The 20,433-nt window shown below is 35.0% G+C and overlaps 1 protein-coding gene across 1 annotated transcript; it reads left to right on the plus strand.

The window, feature by feature from the left end:
• Window positions 1-326: 326 nt before the first annotated feature.
• LOC114179861 (probable LRR receptor-like serine/threonine-protein kinase At1g67720) lies at window positions 327-5,348 on the plus strand. Its single transcript, XM_028066340.1, has 15 exons — window positions 327-553; window positions 674-1,211; window positions 1,394-1,905; window positions 1,982-2,111; window positions 2,329-2,400; window positions 2,478-2,546; window positions 2,640-2,711; window positions 2,803-2,871; window positions 3,019-3,185; window positions 3,267-3,520; window positions 3,736-3,862; window positions 3,953-4,018; window positions 4,275-4,461; window positions 4,543-4,675; window positions 4,778-5,348. The coding sequence occupies exons 1-15, from the start codon at window positions 484-486 to the stop codon at window positions 5,120-5,122; spliced, it is 2,811 nt and encodes a 936-aa protein (XP_027922141.1). The 5' UTR covers window positions 327-483; the 3' UTR covers window positions 5,123-5,348.
• The last annotated feature ends 15,085 nt before the right edge of the window (window positions 5,349-20,433 follow it).

Below are 20,433 nucleotides of genomic sequence, written 5' to 3' on the forward strand. Positions count from 1 at the left end.
ACAATCTCTGTGTAACGTAATGCTAACTAAAAATGAAAAGAGGCCAAATCTGGGAAGATGCAACGACATCGTATGTTTTCGTGTTGTCCCTTAGCCCCGAGACAAATTGTTATATGTTTTTAGGAGTTTCATATGACAAAAACAAGTGCATTGGTTGGTTTCGTAGCTTGTGCCTCTCTGCCTGTGCCTTTCGTGTCACTCCTTTTTAGAAAAAAAAGAAAAGCAAAAGAAAAAGAAAAGTTGAACCTAAAATCTTCTTTTGTTGGAAAAACAAGATTCCCAACATAAACTCGGATAAAGACATGAACGTGAATGAATAATCAACATTCAACAAAAGTCATGAATCGATAAAGTTAAAGTTGATTAGTGGCGGAAAGCTGGTTCTAGTTGAGATGCTGAACTGACTCACTCAAACAAACGGTTAAATTAATCAACCATTTAAAATTCTCGTAGCAAAATTATTATTTTCTCTTCCTTGCATCCATGGGTTTACCTTCTCTCCTTCTTGTTTTAACTCCTCTGCTGACATCATTTGCTGTTTCCCAACCTCAAGGTGAGAGATGCATCTTTTCGATTCAGTTTCAGTTGAAGGAACCATGATTCCTGAAACCTTTTTTTAACCATCGTGTCATGTAATGATACAAAACACAGAATCTAACTTCTTCACATGCAGAGTTTGTGAGCATTGATTGTGGTGGATCAAGCAATTACACTGATAACAGCACGGGTTTGGCATGGATCTCAGACTCTGGGATCATGGAACATGGCATTTCAGTGGAAGTGCAAAGTCCAAATGGAAGCATGGTGCAATATCAGAAAAGGAGAGATTTTCCCATAGATACGAAGAAGTACTGTTACACACTGAGCACAGAGGAGAGAAGAAGGTACTTGGTGAGAGCAAGTTTTCAGTATGGAAGCTTGGAGAATGGAGACACTTACCCTCAGTTTCAGCTCTACTTGGATGCAACCAAGTGGGCTACTGTGTCAGTGTATGATGCCTCAAGAATTTATGTTAAGGAAATGATAATCAGGGCACCCTCAAATTCTATTGATGTCTGTGTGTGCTGTGCTACCACTGGTTCTCCCTTCATTTCCACTCTTGAGTTGCGACCCTTCAATCTTTCAATGTATGCCACGGATTTTGAAGACAATTTCTTCTTAGAAGTTGCTGCAAGAATCAATTTTGGTGCACCAACCGAAGATGCTGTCAGGTATGAAAGCTACCTCCTTTTTTGTTTTATTTAGTTAGATTTTGCTTTTTGGCACATAACTGAAAGAAGAGTTTCCAAGCATCAGTATAAGTATGAAATCTTGTTGCCTTATTAAGGAAAAAGAGCAGCATTTGGGATGGCTTGAGTTTGGTTCAATCGTTTTAAACAAAGGTATTTGTCAGGTACCCGGATGATCCATATGATAGAATTTGGGATTCTGATCTCATTAGAAGGCAAAATTATCTTGTTGGGGTAGCCCCAGGCACGGAAAGGATTGGAACTACAAAGAACATTGATGTAGAAACAAGAGAATATCCACCTGTTAAAGTAATGCAAACTGCAGTTGTTGGCAGAAAAGGAGTACTCAGCTACAGATTGAACCTGGAAGACTTCCCTGCCAATGCTCGAGCTTATGCATATTTTGCAGAGATTGAAGATTTGGACAAGAATGAGAGTCGAAAATTCAAATTAAAGCAACCTTATATAGCTGACTATAGCAATGCAGTGGTGAATATTGCGGAGAATGCCAATGGGAGCTACACTTTATATGAACCAAGTTACATGAATGTTACTCTAGAATTTGTTTTATCATTCTCCTTTGTTATGACCCCAGATTCTACCCGAGGACCTCTTCTGAATGCACTGGAAATAAGCAAATATGTAGAGATTGCTTCAAAAACAGACAAACAAGACTGTAAGTTTTGAGTTTTAGTTTTTGCGGTGATCCTGAGCCAGATAAATTGATTTCTAACAAAACTTTCACTCTGCAGCAACCGTGGTAAATGCATTTCGGTTATTGTCTGCTGAAAGTTCCCAGACAAATGAAGGTGACCCTTGTGTTCCAACTCCTTGGGAATGGGTGAATTGTAGTACCACCACAACGCCAAGAATTACAAAAATGTAACATCTCCGATTACTTCTGTGGGAAATTTTGTTTCATAGCAAGTGAATTACTGTTCTCTGAAACATTAATACCTGGCACAAGTTTTTGAACACTTGAGAAATTTAGATTCCATTAAAAAAGTTGGAAAAACAGAATGAGAAATACTGTTGCATTATTCTGCTATGCTAGACATTTACAGCACAAGTTTTTACGACTCGCAATTGTTTGTATCAGAATTCTTTCAAGAAGGAATGTGAAAGGTGAAATCCCACCTGAGCTTGGCAACATGGAAGCATTGACAGAGCTGTAAGTACATCAATCCTCAAAATAGAAATGCTTCTGGTTTGTGCTTTAATGAGATTTCTTTTGTCTGTTTTGCTTAGGTGGTTAGATGGCAACCTGCTTAGTGGACCGTTGCCTGACATGAGTAAACTCATAAATCTAAAGATCGTGTAAGTTCAGTTCATATTGTTGACAAATTTAGTAGCTTTCATAAACCCAAATGCATTTTTTCTTAGTTTCCTCTTTCAATTGATGACATGCAGGCACTTAGAGAACAACAAGTTGTCTGGTCGATTACCGTCTTACCTTGGTAGTTTGCCAAGTTTACAAGCACTGTATGTAGCACTTACTCCCAAATGTTTCTCATTTCAAAATTTTAGAACATACAAGTACTCTTTCTAGTTAGCATCTGTGAGTTTGTGACAGGTTCATACAGAACAACTCATTTAGCGGGGAAATACCAGCTGGATTAGTGTCTGAAAAAATTGTTTTCAGGTAAGTATGTCAGGAACAACACAAGTTTTTTAACATAATGAAGTGCAGTTGCTTTAATGACAAAAAAATAATCAGTATGAACATTAATAGAACAAGGTTGTTTTCAATTGGAGTACATTGAAATAGCACATTTACTTTCTGTTCCAGATTTGAAGGTAATCCTGGACTATACAGAGGGAACAAGAAGCATTTTAAGATGGTGGTGGGAATTTCAATTGGAGTACTAGTGATCTTGTTAATATTCTTCTTGGTAAGTTTGGTGCTGTTGCTCAATACGCGGAGAAAGGCATCTCAAAAGAAACGTGAGGAAAAAGGTTAGCCATCAAATTCAATTCTAATTAATTACTTTGTACAAACTTGACAACAATCAAACTTCTAACCAAGCATTACAACAGGCATTTCTGGACGCACAAATAGTAAACCTTTAACTGGATACTCATTTCTTCGCGGTGGAAGTTTGATGGATGAAAATACTACTTGCCATATTACACTCTCAGAGTTGAAAGAAGCTACTGACAATTTTTCAGAGAAAATTGGCAAAGGAAGCTTTGGATCTGTTTACTATGGGAAAATGAGAGATGGAAAAGAAATTGCAGTTAAGAGCATGAGTGAATCATCCTGCCATGGGAACCAGCAATTTGTTAACGAGGTAGAGTTCAAATTTGTTCCTTCAACGTTTTCAAACTTGAATTCTGATTAACTACAAGTTCTGTTTTGAGTATTTTTACCATAGGAAGTTTATACCAACCAAAAAGTATTATATTCCATGAATTTCATTAGTATGACACATTCTCCAAGGAAGAAAAAAATGTAAACACCTCAACCTTAATGTTCAGTTATTTGATTATAGAATCACATATGCAGGTGTCCCTCTTATCCAGAATTCATCACAGAAATTTGGTTCCCTTGATTGGATATTGTGAAGAAGAATGTCAGCATATTCTGGTCTACGAGTATATGCACAATGGCACTTTACGGGATCACATTCATGGTTTATTGACTAACCTCGCAACCTCGTATGCATTTATTTACTTAATAGTAAACTTTTGTCTCATGACATATATTTTCGATGTTACAACAGAGAGTTCCAAGAAGAAGAACTTGGACTGGTTAGCTCGTCTTCGTATTGCAGAAGATGCAGCTAAAGGTTGATCAACAACTACCTTCATGATCTTTAAGTAATTTTAATATGATTTAACATGCTTCTTAGTTCTTATTAGTAATTGCAATATTTTTCTTGTTGATCAGAAAATGATTTCTATATTCTAATATAATAGGACATACATTTAGACATGTCATGTCATAGGACTAGACTATGTCATTTTAAGGTGGTTCCTGACAGATATATATTAGTATTTTTGTTCAAAGTTAAGAGAGATGAATATGAAATTTGTATTGTACAGGTCTTGAATACTTACACACAGGATGCAATCCTAGCATCATTCACCGTGATATAAAGACAGGTAACATTCTTTTAGACATAAATATGAGAGCAAAAGTATCAGACTTTGGACTCTCTAGACTAGCTGAAGAAGATTTAACCCATGTATCGAGCATTGCAAGAGGAACTGTTGGCTACTTGGATCCTGAGTAAGTGATGGGGCTAATGCGTTTTTGTGTTTTCCCAACAATGTTTCGAATTCAGTTTGTGTTTATTGTCTACAATTGCAGGTACTATGCAAGCCAGCAATTGACAGAAAAGAGTGACGTATACAGTTTTGGAGTTGTTCTGCTGGAACTGATATCTGGAAAGAAACCTGTCTCATCAGAAGATTACGGTGCTGAAATGAACATTGTTCAATGGGTATGTGCCACAAGATCAAACATTGGCATGCATCACTAAAATAGAACTAAATAAAGAAAACATATCATGAAATTAATTACCATGAAAATGTTGGTTTTGCAGGCTAGATCATTAACTCGTAAAGGAGATGCAATGAGCATCATTGATCCTTCTCTGAATGGAAATGCTAAAAGTGAGTCGATTTGGAGGGTGGTTGAAATTGCCATGCAATGTGTGGAACACCATGGTTCCTCAAGGCCAAGGATGCAAGAAATCATTTTGGCCATACAAGATGCTATCAAGATAGAACAAGGAACAGAAAATAAGTTTAAATCATTATCATCATCATCATCATTTTCAGGTAGCAGCACTTCAAAGCCACACTCTTCACGCAAAACTTTACTCACAAACTTTCTTGAAATCGAGAGCCCTGACGTTTCAAATGGTTGCCTTCCATCAGCAAGATAAATTACACCAACCTCGCATTCCATTTTCTTTCGATACTTACTTCTTTTTAACCACTGTCATTATTATTATTATTATTCAACTCATATGTGTTTACAGCACTAACACTGTGACACTAACTAGTCAAAGCATTGCCATTTTTTTTAACCAATGGAATTGTAATCTTCTTATACAAATTACTTTAAAATGATGACCATCACAATTCACTTTATTCCGTTTCGTTTGATAATATTTGTTTTATCAAAACTCAATGTTAGATGGATCCTATTTATAAAAAATTCCATCAATCTAAAGTTATTTTATGTTATTTTGTATAGATCAAAATTGATGTAATATATATATATTTTTTTCAAAATACACTAAAACGTAAATTATGGAATTCTTTTGTTGTTGTTATTTATTATTACTATTATTTGAATTTAACAAAATTTAATATGAATAATCATGATTATATAAAATTATAAATTTAATGGTTAAATAGTCAAAATTAAATTTATATATAAAATTATGAATGGTATGACATTTTGTAAAAGTTATATAAGTGTAATTTGACTCTCTTCAAATTCACACAGACAATGTACTAAAATATAATAACATCACCTGTTATTGTTGTTGAATTTTGACAAAAATTAACATGGATAATCATCATGATATAAAATTATAATTTAATAGTTGGATTGAGTAATTTGACTCGTCTCCCAAAATTCACTCGCATAGAAGATTTTTTTTTTTTTTTTTTACAGAACTCGTCATTAGATTGAAAGTTGATTTTAAATAATCGTACTTACAAAAAAAAAAAAATATGTAAACCTTAAATTATTTTAGACTTTGATCATATAAATTAAAATGGACATATAATACATACTTTTCAACATATACTAAAATAGAAATTATCTGATTATCTTATTATCGTTCAATCTTAATAAAATTTAACATGAATAATCATGATGATTTGAAATTATATCTGAACTGACATAATAAAAATTTGACTTTTCATATAAACTATTAATAGTATAACCTTTGATAAAAAATATAATAATGTAACTATAATAGTATAACATTTGATAAAAAATAGAATAATGTAACTTGATCTCTCTCCTTATGATTTTCCCCTGCGTATATTAAATTTTATAATAGATATTTTTTATTTAACACTCCTTGCAATCTTTTTCTCATCTTGATTAAGAAAATTAGTTAATAGTATTAAATTTGTTCTAAATTTACATTTGTTTACAAAACCAACCTTAAATTAATATTCTCTTATTTTTCCAATATTTTTATTAGTTTTAAATTTATATTAATCTCATTATAATGTATATCTTGTTTTAAATTTTATTGATTAGATGGGAAGAGATAAAGTAATTTTTTTCAAAAGCATTTGCTCTTACATGGGATACTAGTTTAGGTGATGTTATTTTGGAATACAGAAAAGATTAAGGAGAGTTAACCTTATATTTCTCATTAAAAGAATGCCTTGTTTTATTTGACAATAAAGTTTTTTCTTCCATTTTATTTCTAAAAGAACTCATCTTTCATATTTATTGTCTTTTGGTTGTTCATAATATATCTTCATGTTTATATAAAATTTTAGCTAGGGTCATCAAATGAGTCTAGTTGCCATATTCTTACCTTTAAAAAACTACTCTCTTGAACTCAAGTGATACTATATATTTGCTAATGTCGCTTTTTCTATCAAACTCATTAGTTTAGTCTTTTGTTTCTCCTATTTATGACACCCAAATTGTTATATATAATCCACTTAACTAACCAATATCACATGTTATTATCTATCGATGCAAGAATCAAATAAATATAGTATGTATAGTATCGGGTCGAATACATATTGGACAGGTTGGTCACTTGAGGCATGGGGGCTTATAAGGTTGAATAGCCCTCGACCATATTGGTTATCTCTTGTAAAGCTAGTTACATCTCGGCCATATTGATTATTTGGGAGAAGGATTTAGTAACTCTGATAGTGTAATAATTAACATTAACATGTTTAGTATTACGATCATTACGAGAGACTATTCATTGACAAAACCAGATTCATTGACATTTATGAAGGAATATAAATGTTCCTAAAGGTAATAAATGAAATGTTAGTATGAAAAGGTAATTAATGCTTGCACTTGTGGTGGACTTCCTTGCTCTACCGAGATAAGTGTTACAATGTTTCATCCCTCACACACAAGGTTAGTCCTTAATGAGTTTTAGGACTCCTGCTACTCTCACCATTAGGGTTAGTACGCTCTATGTGAGACTAACTGACTCTTTAGAGTGTTAGGATGCAACCTTACCTTGAATCCTTACTAAATTATATAGAAGGGGCACCACCATGAACTCCCACTAACAGGGGTAACGGAATTACGTCCCGACCAACTGAGGCACCACCATGAAGTCTCACCTAGAGGCTCATGAAATTACGCCCTAACCAATGAGGCACCACCACGAAACTATCGTGGAATTACGTCATAATAATACCAATAACATAATCCATTAATCAATATCACAATCATGCTCATACCAATTCCATGTCACTTTTATAAACAATCATTTCATACTCATTACATGCCAAGATCATACTAACACATCAATCAAGTTCATAACCTCAGATATTTCATGCATATTCACAAGTATCATACTTTAAATAGAGCAAATAGACCAATCAAACAATCCATAACAACCAAGTGAAGAAAACAACGTGGCCTGCAGCAGATCTCGCCTAAGCCAGAACATGAAAAAGATGATTAAAACACAAGTTCTTGAAACTTTAAAATGAAAATGCAAGAGAGAAAGGTTAGAGAAGAGAGGACACCACGAATTTTTATACTGGTTCACTCAAACCTGAGCTACATCCAGTTTGTCAAGGCAACCTGAGCTTGACTTTGCACTATTTCAAAAGTCTTACAAAGAATCCACCTTTACACTTCCAAAATATGCAAAAACACCACAAAAGACTCTTGAATCACACAAGAATCACACCAGCACAGCAAGAACCCTCTTGCAGACCTGGAAAACCACCAGGCACACACACAAAGCTTGAGAAAGATCAAACCTTAGTGGTAGCATAACCTTGCCTACCACAAACCACTTTCTCCAAGCTTCAAACCAAGCCAAAAGCTTCAAGAATTGATCCAAGATCAATCTTCAACAGCTGCAACACCTATGATCACGAAGGAGAGAGTTTCCACACGTTTCCAGAACCAAATCGTGCTCTAAAATGATCAACAGACCTCTCTTTCGAAAATCACAGCTTTTATAGTCAAACTGTTACAAAATTCAATCGGTTGATTTTCAGATCAATCGGTTGATTTCACTTGACTTAAATGAAATCAGTCGATTAAAAACTAAATCAACTGATTGAATTTGTTGCAGTTTAAGACTACTGCAGCCAACCTTTTAACCTGTTTAAAAAGCCATTCAACAGATTAAAAGAAGACATTTTAACCTGTTGAAAATCATTCAATAGATTAAAAACACACAAAAGACCAAACTACATCTAATTAATGCTTTAAGGTCTATTCAACATGAATTACAAACTACAAGCACACTTTCTTAATGATGTAAGTACATGGAGAACACACATTCCAGCCTTGATCACCATGGATATCATCAAATCTCTTTTCCTTCATCAATGTAGACTTCATTCCAATGTTTATGGCTTCAAGATAGTTCAAAAGAGCTTCATTCAATCTTCATCAAATCTTCAAGAAGCAAACCACCTTGGCTTCTCATGTCAACAATCTCCCCCTGATTTGATGAAGCCAACCTCTATTCCATCTATCTTCGATTGCAAAATGCTTCTTCCATTTGTTGGAAACCAATTGATGAAGTAACACTTAGCTTGAAGCTTGTGAACCTGAAAAACCATTTTACAGCAGCAATACACACAAGCTAGCAAGTATACAACTGTGATCATGTTCCCCCTATCAATAATATGGGTTCAAATTCAGATTTGATTATTGATTCCAATTTTTAATGCTTAGTTTAATGTGATCAATTATCCACTTTCCAATTTTCCAATTTTTCTCCCCCTTTGGATTCATCAAACAGAACAAATGCATAGAGATAACAAGCATTGCATATCATTTGATTAATACTGGAAGGAAATACAGCCAACAGAAACTGAAAACAGAAAATAGATGCATAAAGCTGATACAATCAGCCGACTGAAATGAAAAACAACCAACTGGCAGAACTCAAACTGAAAAATCACAAACACAAGGATGCAATGCATGATCCTAAACAACCACCACACTCAGTCATCCTGAGGGTCATTTCTGGTCTGGAATGAGTGGAGTATATCATGGATATCATGGATTTGGCCATCCAATGCATTGAACCTCTCATTGCAATAGTTGTGATGTTCATGTTGAGACACATTGAGCTCATGCAGCTGGTTCAGCACCATCCTCTCAAAATGTGAGTACACAGGGCCTCTATCCTCTGGAGGATTGTAGGGAATCAAGTCCATAGGTTCAGCAGTTGGTTCCTCTTCTTGATTTGCACCACTTGGACCGGCTTCATGGTCATGTGCACCACCAATAATACCAGCAGTTGTCCATCCATTTCCCACCTTGATAAAGCCCATTTTGTGCAGATTTTGGTTGGAGGTATGGTTCAATAGTCCACTTGACTCCTCTAGCTCATCTTCTACATCAATACCAAAGTATTCAATGAATTTAGACACCAAAACCACATATGGAAGTCTAAAATCCGTGAGCCTCTTGGCCTTGAGCATGTGATCACGAAACACATAGATCCAATCCACTTGAATGTTGTGTTGAATGTAGTACATGAGTATCAAATCTCCCTCATTCAATGTTGAATGGTTGCTACCATGTGGAACAAGGATTTTTGTGACAATCATACCAAGTAACCTTTGATCCACCTTGAGACCACCATTATGGAAGTGTTTGATTTCAACAATAGGATTCCTCAAGCATTGGCCATAGTATTGCATCTTGTTGAATTCTGGAACAACCCTAGTTTTACCTTTTCTCACTTGCACACCCCTTGGTTTGAGTCCAACCAAATCTTTCCAAGCTCTCTTGTTGATCTCCATTTGAACACCCTTGATGCTGGACAGTAGGACATCATTTTTGAACTCTAAGTTGGTGAAAAACACCTTCACCAAGTTTGGATATATTTTCCCTGAAAGTTCAAGGAAAGACTTCAACTTTTGATGCTTTAGTTGTTGGAATAGGCTCTCAAAGCCTTCAGTCCTTAGCCATGAGAACCTCAACACCTTAGGAATACTGATCTGCTTCCTGTTCATCTCAATGAGGAACACTTGAATGTTGTCCTCATGATCCTCAAACCATGCTTCAATTCTCCCATGACTTTCATGATTTGGAGACCTTGGAGTAGGAGGAGTGGAGTGCTCATCATCAGATTGGGTAGCTCTTTGGGAACGACGAGGCATGATGAGTGTTGGTATGGCTGTTTCTAAGAGATGTATGATGCAAATGCAGCAATACAAGTCCAGTATTTATAATTCAACAAACTGATTTTCAGAAATAGTTGATTAAATGGTGCAGATTTTTCTAATTAATTTGTTTTATGTTACCCAAATCAATTTAATGCAGTCTAAAATAGTATATCGTGCATTCATGATGTTTTCAATGTGTTTTTATGAGAGAATCAATCAGTTCAGATCATGTGAGCTGCATGCACATTGGAATTGTACACTAGAATTCTTTTTGGTCAAACAATCAGTAAAAGTAACACATGGCTGATGAAATGGGCAGTTAAGAGCAGATAGTACCTGACAAAAAGATGCTTGCTTTGACTGAGTCAGCTTAACAATTCAATTCGTGAGTAAAAGCACAATTTAAGTGAAATCAACACGTTGAAAATAAAATCAGTCGACTAAAACAACATCAGAGTATCAGAGATTAAAAACAGAATTTGGTTAAGTGAAATCAGCTGACTGATTTTGAAAATCAATCGATTGAAAATCGTGAAATTGAACTTCATTTTTCCAGATTCAGTTTTAATGAAATCAACATACTGAATTATGAAAACAGCAGATCAAAATCATAGCAGATCAATTTTTCATCATCCAGTGGTAGTTTAAGTGAAATAAACATGTTGAAATATAGAAACAGCAGATTGACAGATCATGAATTTTGCAAACAGAGGCAGATTTAAGTGAAATCAACACGTTGAAATGCAAAATCAACAGGTTGACTATGACAGTTTTTAATTTTTGCATACTGCAGTAGATTTTTATGAAACCAATGCATGAGTACATAAGATTAACATGCTACAAACACATCAGACCACATTCTTGATGTCTAAAATACCTAGTTCAGTTCTTAGCTTGTTAAACCTATCTCTAGCCAATGGTTTTGTAAACAAATCCGCCAATTGATTTTCAGTTTTAACAAATTTGATTTCACAATCTCCCTTTTGAACATGATCACGAATGAAATGATGCCTAATCTCTATATGCTTGGTTTTAGAATGTTGTATTGGATTCTTGGTTAAGTTGATTGTACTAGTATTATCACAATACAAAGGTACCTTACTTAGGCTTACACCATAGTCCAAAAGTTGATGTTTCAACCATATGATTTGTGCACAACCATGTCCAGCAGCAATATATTCAGCTTCAGCTGTGGAAAGTGCCACACAAGCTTGCTTTTTGCTATTCCATGAGATTAGACTTGATCCAAGCAAATGGCAAGTACCACTTGTGCTTTTCCTATCCAATTTGCACCTTGCATAGTCTGAATCTGAAAAACCACTAAGAGATATGTTAGAATCACATGGATACCATAAACCAATATTGGTTGTTCCTTTGAGGTACTTTAGAATCCTTTTTGGAGCCTTAAAGTGTGATTCCTTAGGATTTGCTTGAAATCTAGCACATAAGCATACTCCAAACTGAATGTCTGGCCTACTTGCTGTAAGATAGAGCAAAGACCCAATCAACCCTTTATATTTGGCTGAATCTACTGGTTGGCCAGCCTCATCTGCATCCATAAGACAATTTGTTGCAATTGGAGTGGCAGCTTCTTTGCAATCCTCCATTTTGAACTTTTTCAACAAGTCAAAACAGTATTTTGATTGATTTAAAAATGTTCCATGCTTGAGTTGCTTGACTTGCGACCCTAGAAAGTAAGCAAGATCACCCATCATGGACATCTCAAACTCTCCCTGCATTGCTGCAACAAACTCTTCACACAATGTGTTATTATTTGAACCAAAGATGATATCATCAACATACACTTGAACAAGTATAACATCATTATCATGTTTTCTAATGAAGAGTGTTTTATCCACTGCACCTTTAGCATAACCTTTTGATAAGAGAAAATTGCTTAGCCTTTCATACCATTGCCTTGGTGCTTGTTTTAAACCATATAAGGCCTTTTTCAATTTGAAAACATGGTTAGGATAGAGATGATCCTCAAATCCAGGAGGTTGTGATACATACACTTCTTCATTTAGAAAACCATTCAAGAATGCACTTTTCACATCCATTTAATGCAATTTAAAGTTACACATGCAAGCATATGCTAAGAGTAATCTCAGAGCTTCTAGCCTAGCTATAGGTGCATAAGTTTCATCAAAATCAATGCCTTCTTCTTGATTATAACCTTTAGCAACTAGTCTAGCTTTGTTTCTTACTATATTACCATCTTCATCCATTTTGTTTCTAAAAACCCATTTGGTTCCAATTATATTCATATCATCAGTTTTAGGTACTAGAAACCACACATCATTTCTTGTGAATTGATTGAGTTCATCTTGCATAGCCACAATCCAATTACTATCATTCAAAGCATCATTCACATTCTTAGGTTCAATTTGAGATACAAATGCAACATGTTCACAAAATACAATCCTACGTCTAGTAGATACTCCCTGTTTGATATCACCTATGATGTTGTCCTTTGATAAACCTCTAGGCTGGATCTAATCTTGGGCAATTTGTTGTCTGCAACTTTTTCAGTCGACTATTTTTCCTTTTTAGCCAACTGATTTCCTACAACAGTGGACTTTTCTGCAGCAGAAATCTGCTCCTGCAGTATATCTTCCTCATCTGCATTCTTTGACACTTGATCTTGCAATTTTGGGTTAGTTTCATCAAATACAACATGCATAGACTCTTCAACAGTCATCAATCTCTTATTATAGACTCTATATGCATGACTTTGTGTAGCATAGCCTAGAAAAACACCTTCATCCGCTTTTACATCAAATTTGCCAAGACTTTCTTTGCCATTATTTAAGATGAAGCACTTACATCCAAATACTTTTAGGTGACTTAAAACAGGCCTTCTCCATTTGAAAAGCTCATAAGGGATTTTCTTCAAAATTGGCCTAATCAACACTCTATTTAAGACATAGCAAGCAGTGTTGACTGCATCAGCCCAAAAGTACTTAGGTAGTGAGTTTTCATTCAACATAGTTCTAGCTAGCTCCTCAAGTGATCTATTTTTCCTCTCAACAACACCATTTTGTTGTGGTGTTCTTGGTGCAGAAAAATTATGGTTGATACCATGCTTTTCACAAAAGTGTTCAAACTTTTCATTTTGAAATTCCCCACCATGATCACTTCGAATAGACACTATCTTGGAACTCTTTTCATTTTCAAGCATCTTGGCAAGTCTTTTGAAAGCATGAAAAGTGTCATTTTTGGCAGTTAAGAACAAAGTCCATGTGTAGCTAGAGAAATCATCAACAATGACTAATGCATAAAGATTGCCACCAAGACTCATGGTTCGAGATGGACCAAATAGATCCATGTGAAGCATCTCTAAAGGTCTTTCAGTTGAAACAACATTTTTGGGTTTAAAAGAGACCTTAGTTTGTTTTCCTTTTTGACATGCTTCACATACTCTATCCTTCTCAAACTTGAGTTTTGGTAGTCCTTCAACCAACTGTTTTCTATTCAGCCGATTGAAATGCTGCATGTGTATGTGACAAAGTCTTCTATGCCATAGCCAAGTATCATCCTCTTTTGTAAGCAAACAATGGATGCTAAATGATGCATGATGCAAGTCAAGTAGATATATATTATTGACTCTCTTGCTTATCAAAACAATACTACCTTGTGCATCATATATCAAACAACTATTTGGTTCAAACATGACTTTAAAGCCTTTATCATATAGTAGACTTATACTTATGAAATTGTGTTTGAGTCCTTCAACCAGCAGCACATTCTTGATGTTGAAAGAGGATCCAGCCTTTATCATCTTGAATAACTCATATTCTTGAATCAAGGCATGCTTTCTAGCTCTCTTAACATCATTGGTTCCTTCATGAGTCACTTCAAGAACCTCTCACATTTCCTTGGCACTCTTGCATTTTGAAACACGAAAAAACTCATCCATGTTGAGAGATGAAGTGTGGATATTCTTTGCATTGCAATCATATTGGGCTCTCCTCCTTTCTTCCTCATTCCATTGAGTCCATGGCTTATTAACCTGCACATCATCAACAATATGTTTAGGAGTATATGGTCCATTTATGATTGCATCCCATATCCCTTGATCTATTGACTCAATAAAGATTTTCATCCTAATTTTCCAAAATTGGTAATTAATGCCACTAAACATAGGGAGTCTATGAATTGAGGCACCTTCACCAAAGGGTAACTTGTTTTCAGCCATTTCAAGTAGTTCAAAACAGATTTAGGACCTTACTTGATCAAATTTCAAGTACCTTGCTCTAGATACCAATTGTTAGTTTTGAAATGGTTGAAAAGCCAAGAAAGGGGGGTTGAATTGGCTAGTTAAAACTTTAGGCTATTTTTACAAGCTAAAAACCTCCTTTAATTGAATCAAATAGATCTCCAAGTTAGGATGCAAACAGTACTGAACTATACATTTTCAATCGATCAAAAACAGAGTTAACAGATTGATTTTACTAAACAGATTCTGTTATAATATAATCAATCGATTGAAACTGAAAAACAGTCGGCTGAAATACTGGGAAAAATGCAGAAATGTGAATTTGAATTTTAAGCCAGAAACAATGCTCAAGAATGATCAAGATCAGTTCGAAATGATTATACAAACATGCTCAATGCTTCAGATGCTATGAAAACATGCAAGAACATGAAAAAGATGATTAAAACACAAGTTCTTGAAACTTTAAAATGAAAATGCAAGAGATAAAGGTTAGAGAAGAGAGCACATCACGAATTTTTATACTAGTTCACTCAAACCTTAGCTACATCCAGTTTGTCAAGGCAACCTGAGCTTGATTTTGCACTATTTCAAAAGTTTTACAAAGAATCCACCCTTACACTTCCAAAATATGCAAAAACACCACAAAAGACTCTTGAATCACACAAGAATCACACCAACACAGCAAGAACCCTCTTGCAGACCTGGAAAACCACCAGATACAAACACAAAGCTTGAGAAAGATCAAACCTTAGTGGTAGCACAACCTTGCCTACCACAAACCACTTTCTCCAAGCTTCAAACCAAGCCAAAAGCTTCAAGAATTGATCCAAGATCAATCTTCAACAGCTACAACACCTATGATCACGAAGGAGAGAGTTTCCACACGTTTACAGAACCAAATCGTGCTCTAAAATGATCAACAAACCTCTCTTTCGAAAATCACAGCTTTTATTGTCAAACTATTACGAAATTCAACAGGTTGATTTTCAAATCAATCGGTTGATTTCACTTGACTTAAGTGAAATCAGTCGATTAAAAACTAAATCAACTGATTGAATTTGTTGTAGTTTAAGACTACTGCAGCCAACCTTTTAACCTATTTAAAAAGCCATTCAACAGATTAAAAGAGACATTTTAACCTGTTGAAAACCATTCAACAGATTAAAAACACACAAAAGACCAAACTACATCTAATTAATGCTTTAAGTTCTACAACATGAATTACAAACTACAAGCACACTTTCTTAAGGATGTAAGTACATGGAGAGCACACATTCCAGCCTTGATCACCATGGATATCATCAAATCTCCTTTCCTTCATCAATGTAGACTTCATTCCAATGTTTATGGCTTCAAGATAGTTCAAAAGAGCTTCATTCAATCTTCATCAAATCTTCAAGAAGCAAACCACCTTGGCTTCTCATGCCAACAGTTCTCCCTCACTGTTCAACACCTGTAAAATCCGAGATTCATCCAAAATAGTATACCAAGCATATTCATTTCAAAACGGACACCATACAATCACCAGAGATGCATACCAGAACCCAAACATAAGCAAAATATGCTTAAAATAAGAAACCCTAACTTCCCTTACCTGTAAGGAGCGAGCACAAGACCCTCGACACGGAACCACGAAGCACAACAACTCTAAAATTAGATTTGCGAGCTGGAAACAGTAAGCAGAAGTGGGGTTATTACAGAAACCCTAACAATGACCACAAAACTAGACCAAAGGAATAATATGAGTTGAAGAACACTTACGTGAGCAGAACGAGGTCGAGCTAATAATGAATTTGACTGAACTTCAAAATCCTAGCAGAGAGTTCTGAAAGAAAAGAATAGCGGTTGAGAAGGGGTTGTTTTGCAAAGTGAGGGCTGAAAGGGGGGACCTTGACTACTTTATGGGCCTTGGCACCCTATGGGCCAGCCTTTAGGTCCAACTAGTTTAAGACAATCCTAAAGTATTAGGGCAGAAAATAATCGGGCCTTACAGAAAAACTATATCTTATTTAACAATTTAAATTCTTACAAAATCATAACTTTTCTTTTAATTTTCGGACACTTATAAGTTTAAGCTCATATTACTTTGAGGTAAAAACATTAACTCAAGTTAGTTGAATGCAATGATTCTTGCACATTTTGCAACATGTCGAATCCTACTTTTAATATATTTTTTAATAATTCGATATACTTGATAAGTAGAATGCTAACTTTTCATATGATTCAAGTATAATTTTATTTCCTCGTTTAAATACCCGGATGTTATTATATATGTAGTGTAGCCCATTATTTAATCAATGTTAGAGAAAAATAAGTAATAAATTAAGCTAAACTAATTTATAGTAACAGTTGCACAATTGTTTATATAATAAGTTAATCAAACCAAAGGTCCCATGTATCCACACTTAAACCCCAAGTCAACCATATAATGCATTTTAGGTATTTTATTGGAGTCATTGAATAATGAATCACAAAACATTTAATCATCATTAGTTGTCTTATGGCTGAAGGGAATTTTGCATCTATGAAAGCACATGTTTCCATGAATACAATATTTAGGTATATTAGTGTATAATCTTATAGTAGGCTTTGCGTAGGTAATTTAATTATGAAAGACTACAAGGGATTTTCTATGGGAGATTTGGGCAGACAAATTGGTTTCTTTCAACTTTATTAAAACTTTATACAATTATTTATTGTTGATTTTAATACAGATATGTCTTATTTCATCAGAAAGATTTTCAAAGTAGATTTTTTGAAGCATTATCTGAATTTAATTTTGTTGGTGTCTCACAATGCACTCTCTAAATTGAGGATGAGGGACTAAGAAATAGGTGTTGGTTTGTGATCATATGATTTGAACTTGGATATACATTATGGATGGATAAAACTTTCGATTATCAAACTTTGTTATACATTATATTGTGTAGATCGTTTTCATTTGTGTTGGTGCCATTTTGAATTTTATGACAACTTCTAATATGTTCAGGATTGATAAGATATGAAAGAACCAATATGATAAAATCAGTAATGGATAAGTATGTATTACCTACGAACATATTGGTAGGTAATTACCTACGGATATATTGGACTTTTATATATGAACTCTAGTGTTTGATCTATTGTTATGTCGCTTCCCTTACAAATAGGGAGTATTTGTAGGTACTAGAGAGAGACTTAAGAATAAATTGTGATAAGTCTAATTAAATAAAATATTAATTTGTAATAAAAAATATAGTCGTTAACCATAAATAACATTTACCCATAAAATTAAAAGTCCATAAAAAAACATGAGTAACAATATAATTTTATTTTAATTATTTTTTTTAAATTATATTAAATAATTTCAACATAATAATACTTCAATCTAAGGCTAGGATACATCATTTATTGCAACTTGTAAACCTTCCTAAAATAAGACTACATTCCCAATAAAGAGACAACTAGCCCAACCAGGTAAATACCTAAATAATAAGGCTCACATAATTAGGTTTCCTTGATCCGATCAATTAACTTGAGCGTCAAAGTGTTTGCAGGTATGCCATCCCTTTTGGTTCATCAAGGATTACGTAGGGACATCCTAGACAGTGAAGCAGGGATATACTAGGTCTTGCAGGATAGCTCAGTTCCATAAAAGAACAGCAATGACACAATGTTGCAAGTTAATGATTGGGAAAAAATGTTATTTCTGATACGATTATTACAAGTAAAAACATTGGAGATAAAATATCCCTTCTAATTCTATATTGCATTTCAAATTCCAAAGAAGATAATTTCCAATATGTATATATTTTTGCATTGACATTAAACAAGAACCCAGGTCAACTTCTCTCCAAAGTTGGATTTTATCTCTCGCAACCAACATTCACACATGGTCAATTGTATCTTGCAATTTCTAGAGTCAAAATAAAGAAAAGATTGAAAGATGGAAATAAGAATGTAACCACGACAACTACAAATATGGTTTACAAATAAATATTTGCAAATCTTTAAAACAAAGTTCATTTCACATTGGATCACGAGGTATACAAGTTATTATTTTATTACTTTATTAAATTCTTATTTACATATGTTATACATATTATAAATATAACTTTAAAGATGTGCTTTCCATACATTTTTTTTTTCAGATTTCTTAATTTGATTATCATTTTTATGTTTTCATTACTTCATATTCTTCAACAATATAAAATGATAATTTATTTAGTTGTTATACATATGTTGCTGTGATTTTTGCTTAAATATTTACCGAACATGATCAATTTCACATTAATTTATTCCATTTGTTTCAAAAAGACAACATTCATTTGCTTTTACAAATAAAATTTGGATGATATAAAAATAAGTATTAGTTCACTACAAAACAAAATAATAAACCTTAACCAATAATATAGAGAGTTGGTTGAGATTTGTAGGGAATTAGGATTCTCATGATATCAGAACTCAATTAAAAAAATTAAGGGTACATATATTTATGGTTGGAGTGGATAATGGTTTTGAGCAAGCTCATAGAGAAATTTTTTGTACCGCACCTAACCAAACTCGACCAAATAAATAAACAATGTATATATCAAGGTAGCCAAGTATTCAGCCTTAGCCGAGTCAGCCTAACTTGTACCGGTTTTAACCTATACCTCTAGAAGAATAACCTACACCTCATGTAACCTTAGATAGGTAGCCGGTCCAGGCCAGCTACTCCAGCAAACCCGATAAGATTAAAGCCCAGGCCGACAACTCCAATAAACTTAGTGAAAATAGAAGCTCCCGCATTCAATAGGTCTTAAGGGCCTAGGTTAGGGCCTAGGCCCACTCATGGCCCAAGCTAGAGCCCAAGTCAAGGCCCGGCTCATGAGGTAATCATGCATCATTAATGCTCTATAAATACACGTGGACCTCAGTAATTAAAGCTATGCATTCATTAATCACTGATTTGACCCTCTAAGAGCTTTGACTTACTTGAGCTTCGGAGACTCTTCTGCAGGTAACCCCTCCTGGGTTCAAGCTGACATGTATCAACCGGGGAGAGGCCAACTGAGGAGATAGCGGACTACATGGTAAGGTGACGCTTGTGCCTAACTCATCTTATTTGTTCTCTACAGGAATAATTGGCGCCCACCGTGGGGCACGAGACGAACACCTTTAGTACCCGTTTTTCTCTGAAGATGGTTTCCACCTGTAGCAAAGCTGGAGTGAACAAGCAGGCGGATGCTGGTCCCTCTGGACCTCTTGGCATCACCTATGATCTGGCCGTCATCCTAGACGACCAAGCAAAGATGCAGCAAGAACTCACAGATTTGAAGAAACGCAGCGCTGACGAAATGGAGGTGCTACGACAAGAGAACTCTCACCTGAGGTGAAGGATCAAAGTCGATCCCAATCTGAAGGGAAAAGCCAAGGAAACCTCTGAAGCTGCGAAGTCTCCGGCCTTCCAGCCCACAGAGGAAGAAAGTGAGTACAACCCCACTCCTCACACCTTCACCACCACTCAACAAACACCCATTCCCTCTACCCATCCCCCTCACTTCCCATCTACTCAACCGGGGCTCACCGCACCCCCAACCCCTGCCACTACCCTCCCTACCACCCAGATCCCCTACAACATACCCACCACCTTACACACCACACATATTCCACCATACAACCCACAAACCTTCCGACAAC

Source organism: Vigna unguiculata, chromosome 3 (genome assembly GCF_004118075.2).
Source record: "Vigna unguiculata cultivar IT97K-499-35 chromosome 3, ASM411807v1, whole genome shotgun sequence".
NCBI classification, from domain to species: domain Eukaryota; kingdom Viridiplantae; phylum Streptophyta; class Magnoliopsida; order Fabales; family Fabaceae; genus Vigna; species Vigna unguiculata.

Bases quoted from the DNA above. Each gene is read 5' to 3' on its own strand.
- LOC114179861 (XM_028066340.1), top strand. From the start codon at position 484: ATGGGTTTACCTTCTCTCCTTCTTGTTTTAACTCCTCTGCTGACATCA. The intron at 2,112-2,328 runs GTAACATCTCCG...TGTTTGTATCAG, and splicing joins ACGCCAAGAATTACAAAAAT to AATTCTTTCAAGAAGGAATG. The intron at 2,872-3,018 runs GTAAGTATGTCA...TTTCTGTTCCAG, and splicing joins TCTGAAAAAATTGTTTTCAG to ATTTGAAGGTAATCCTGGAC.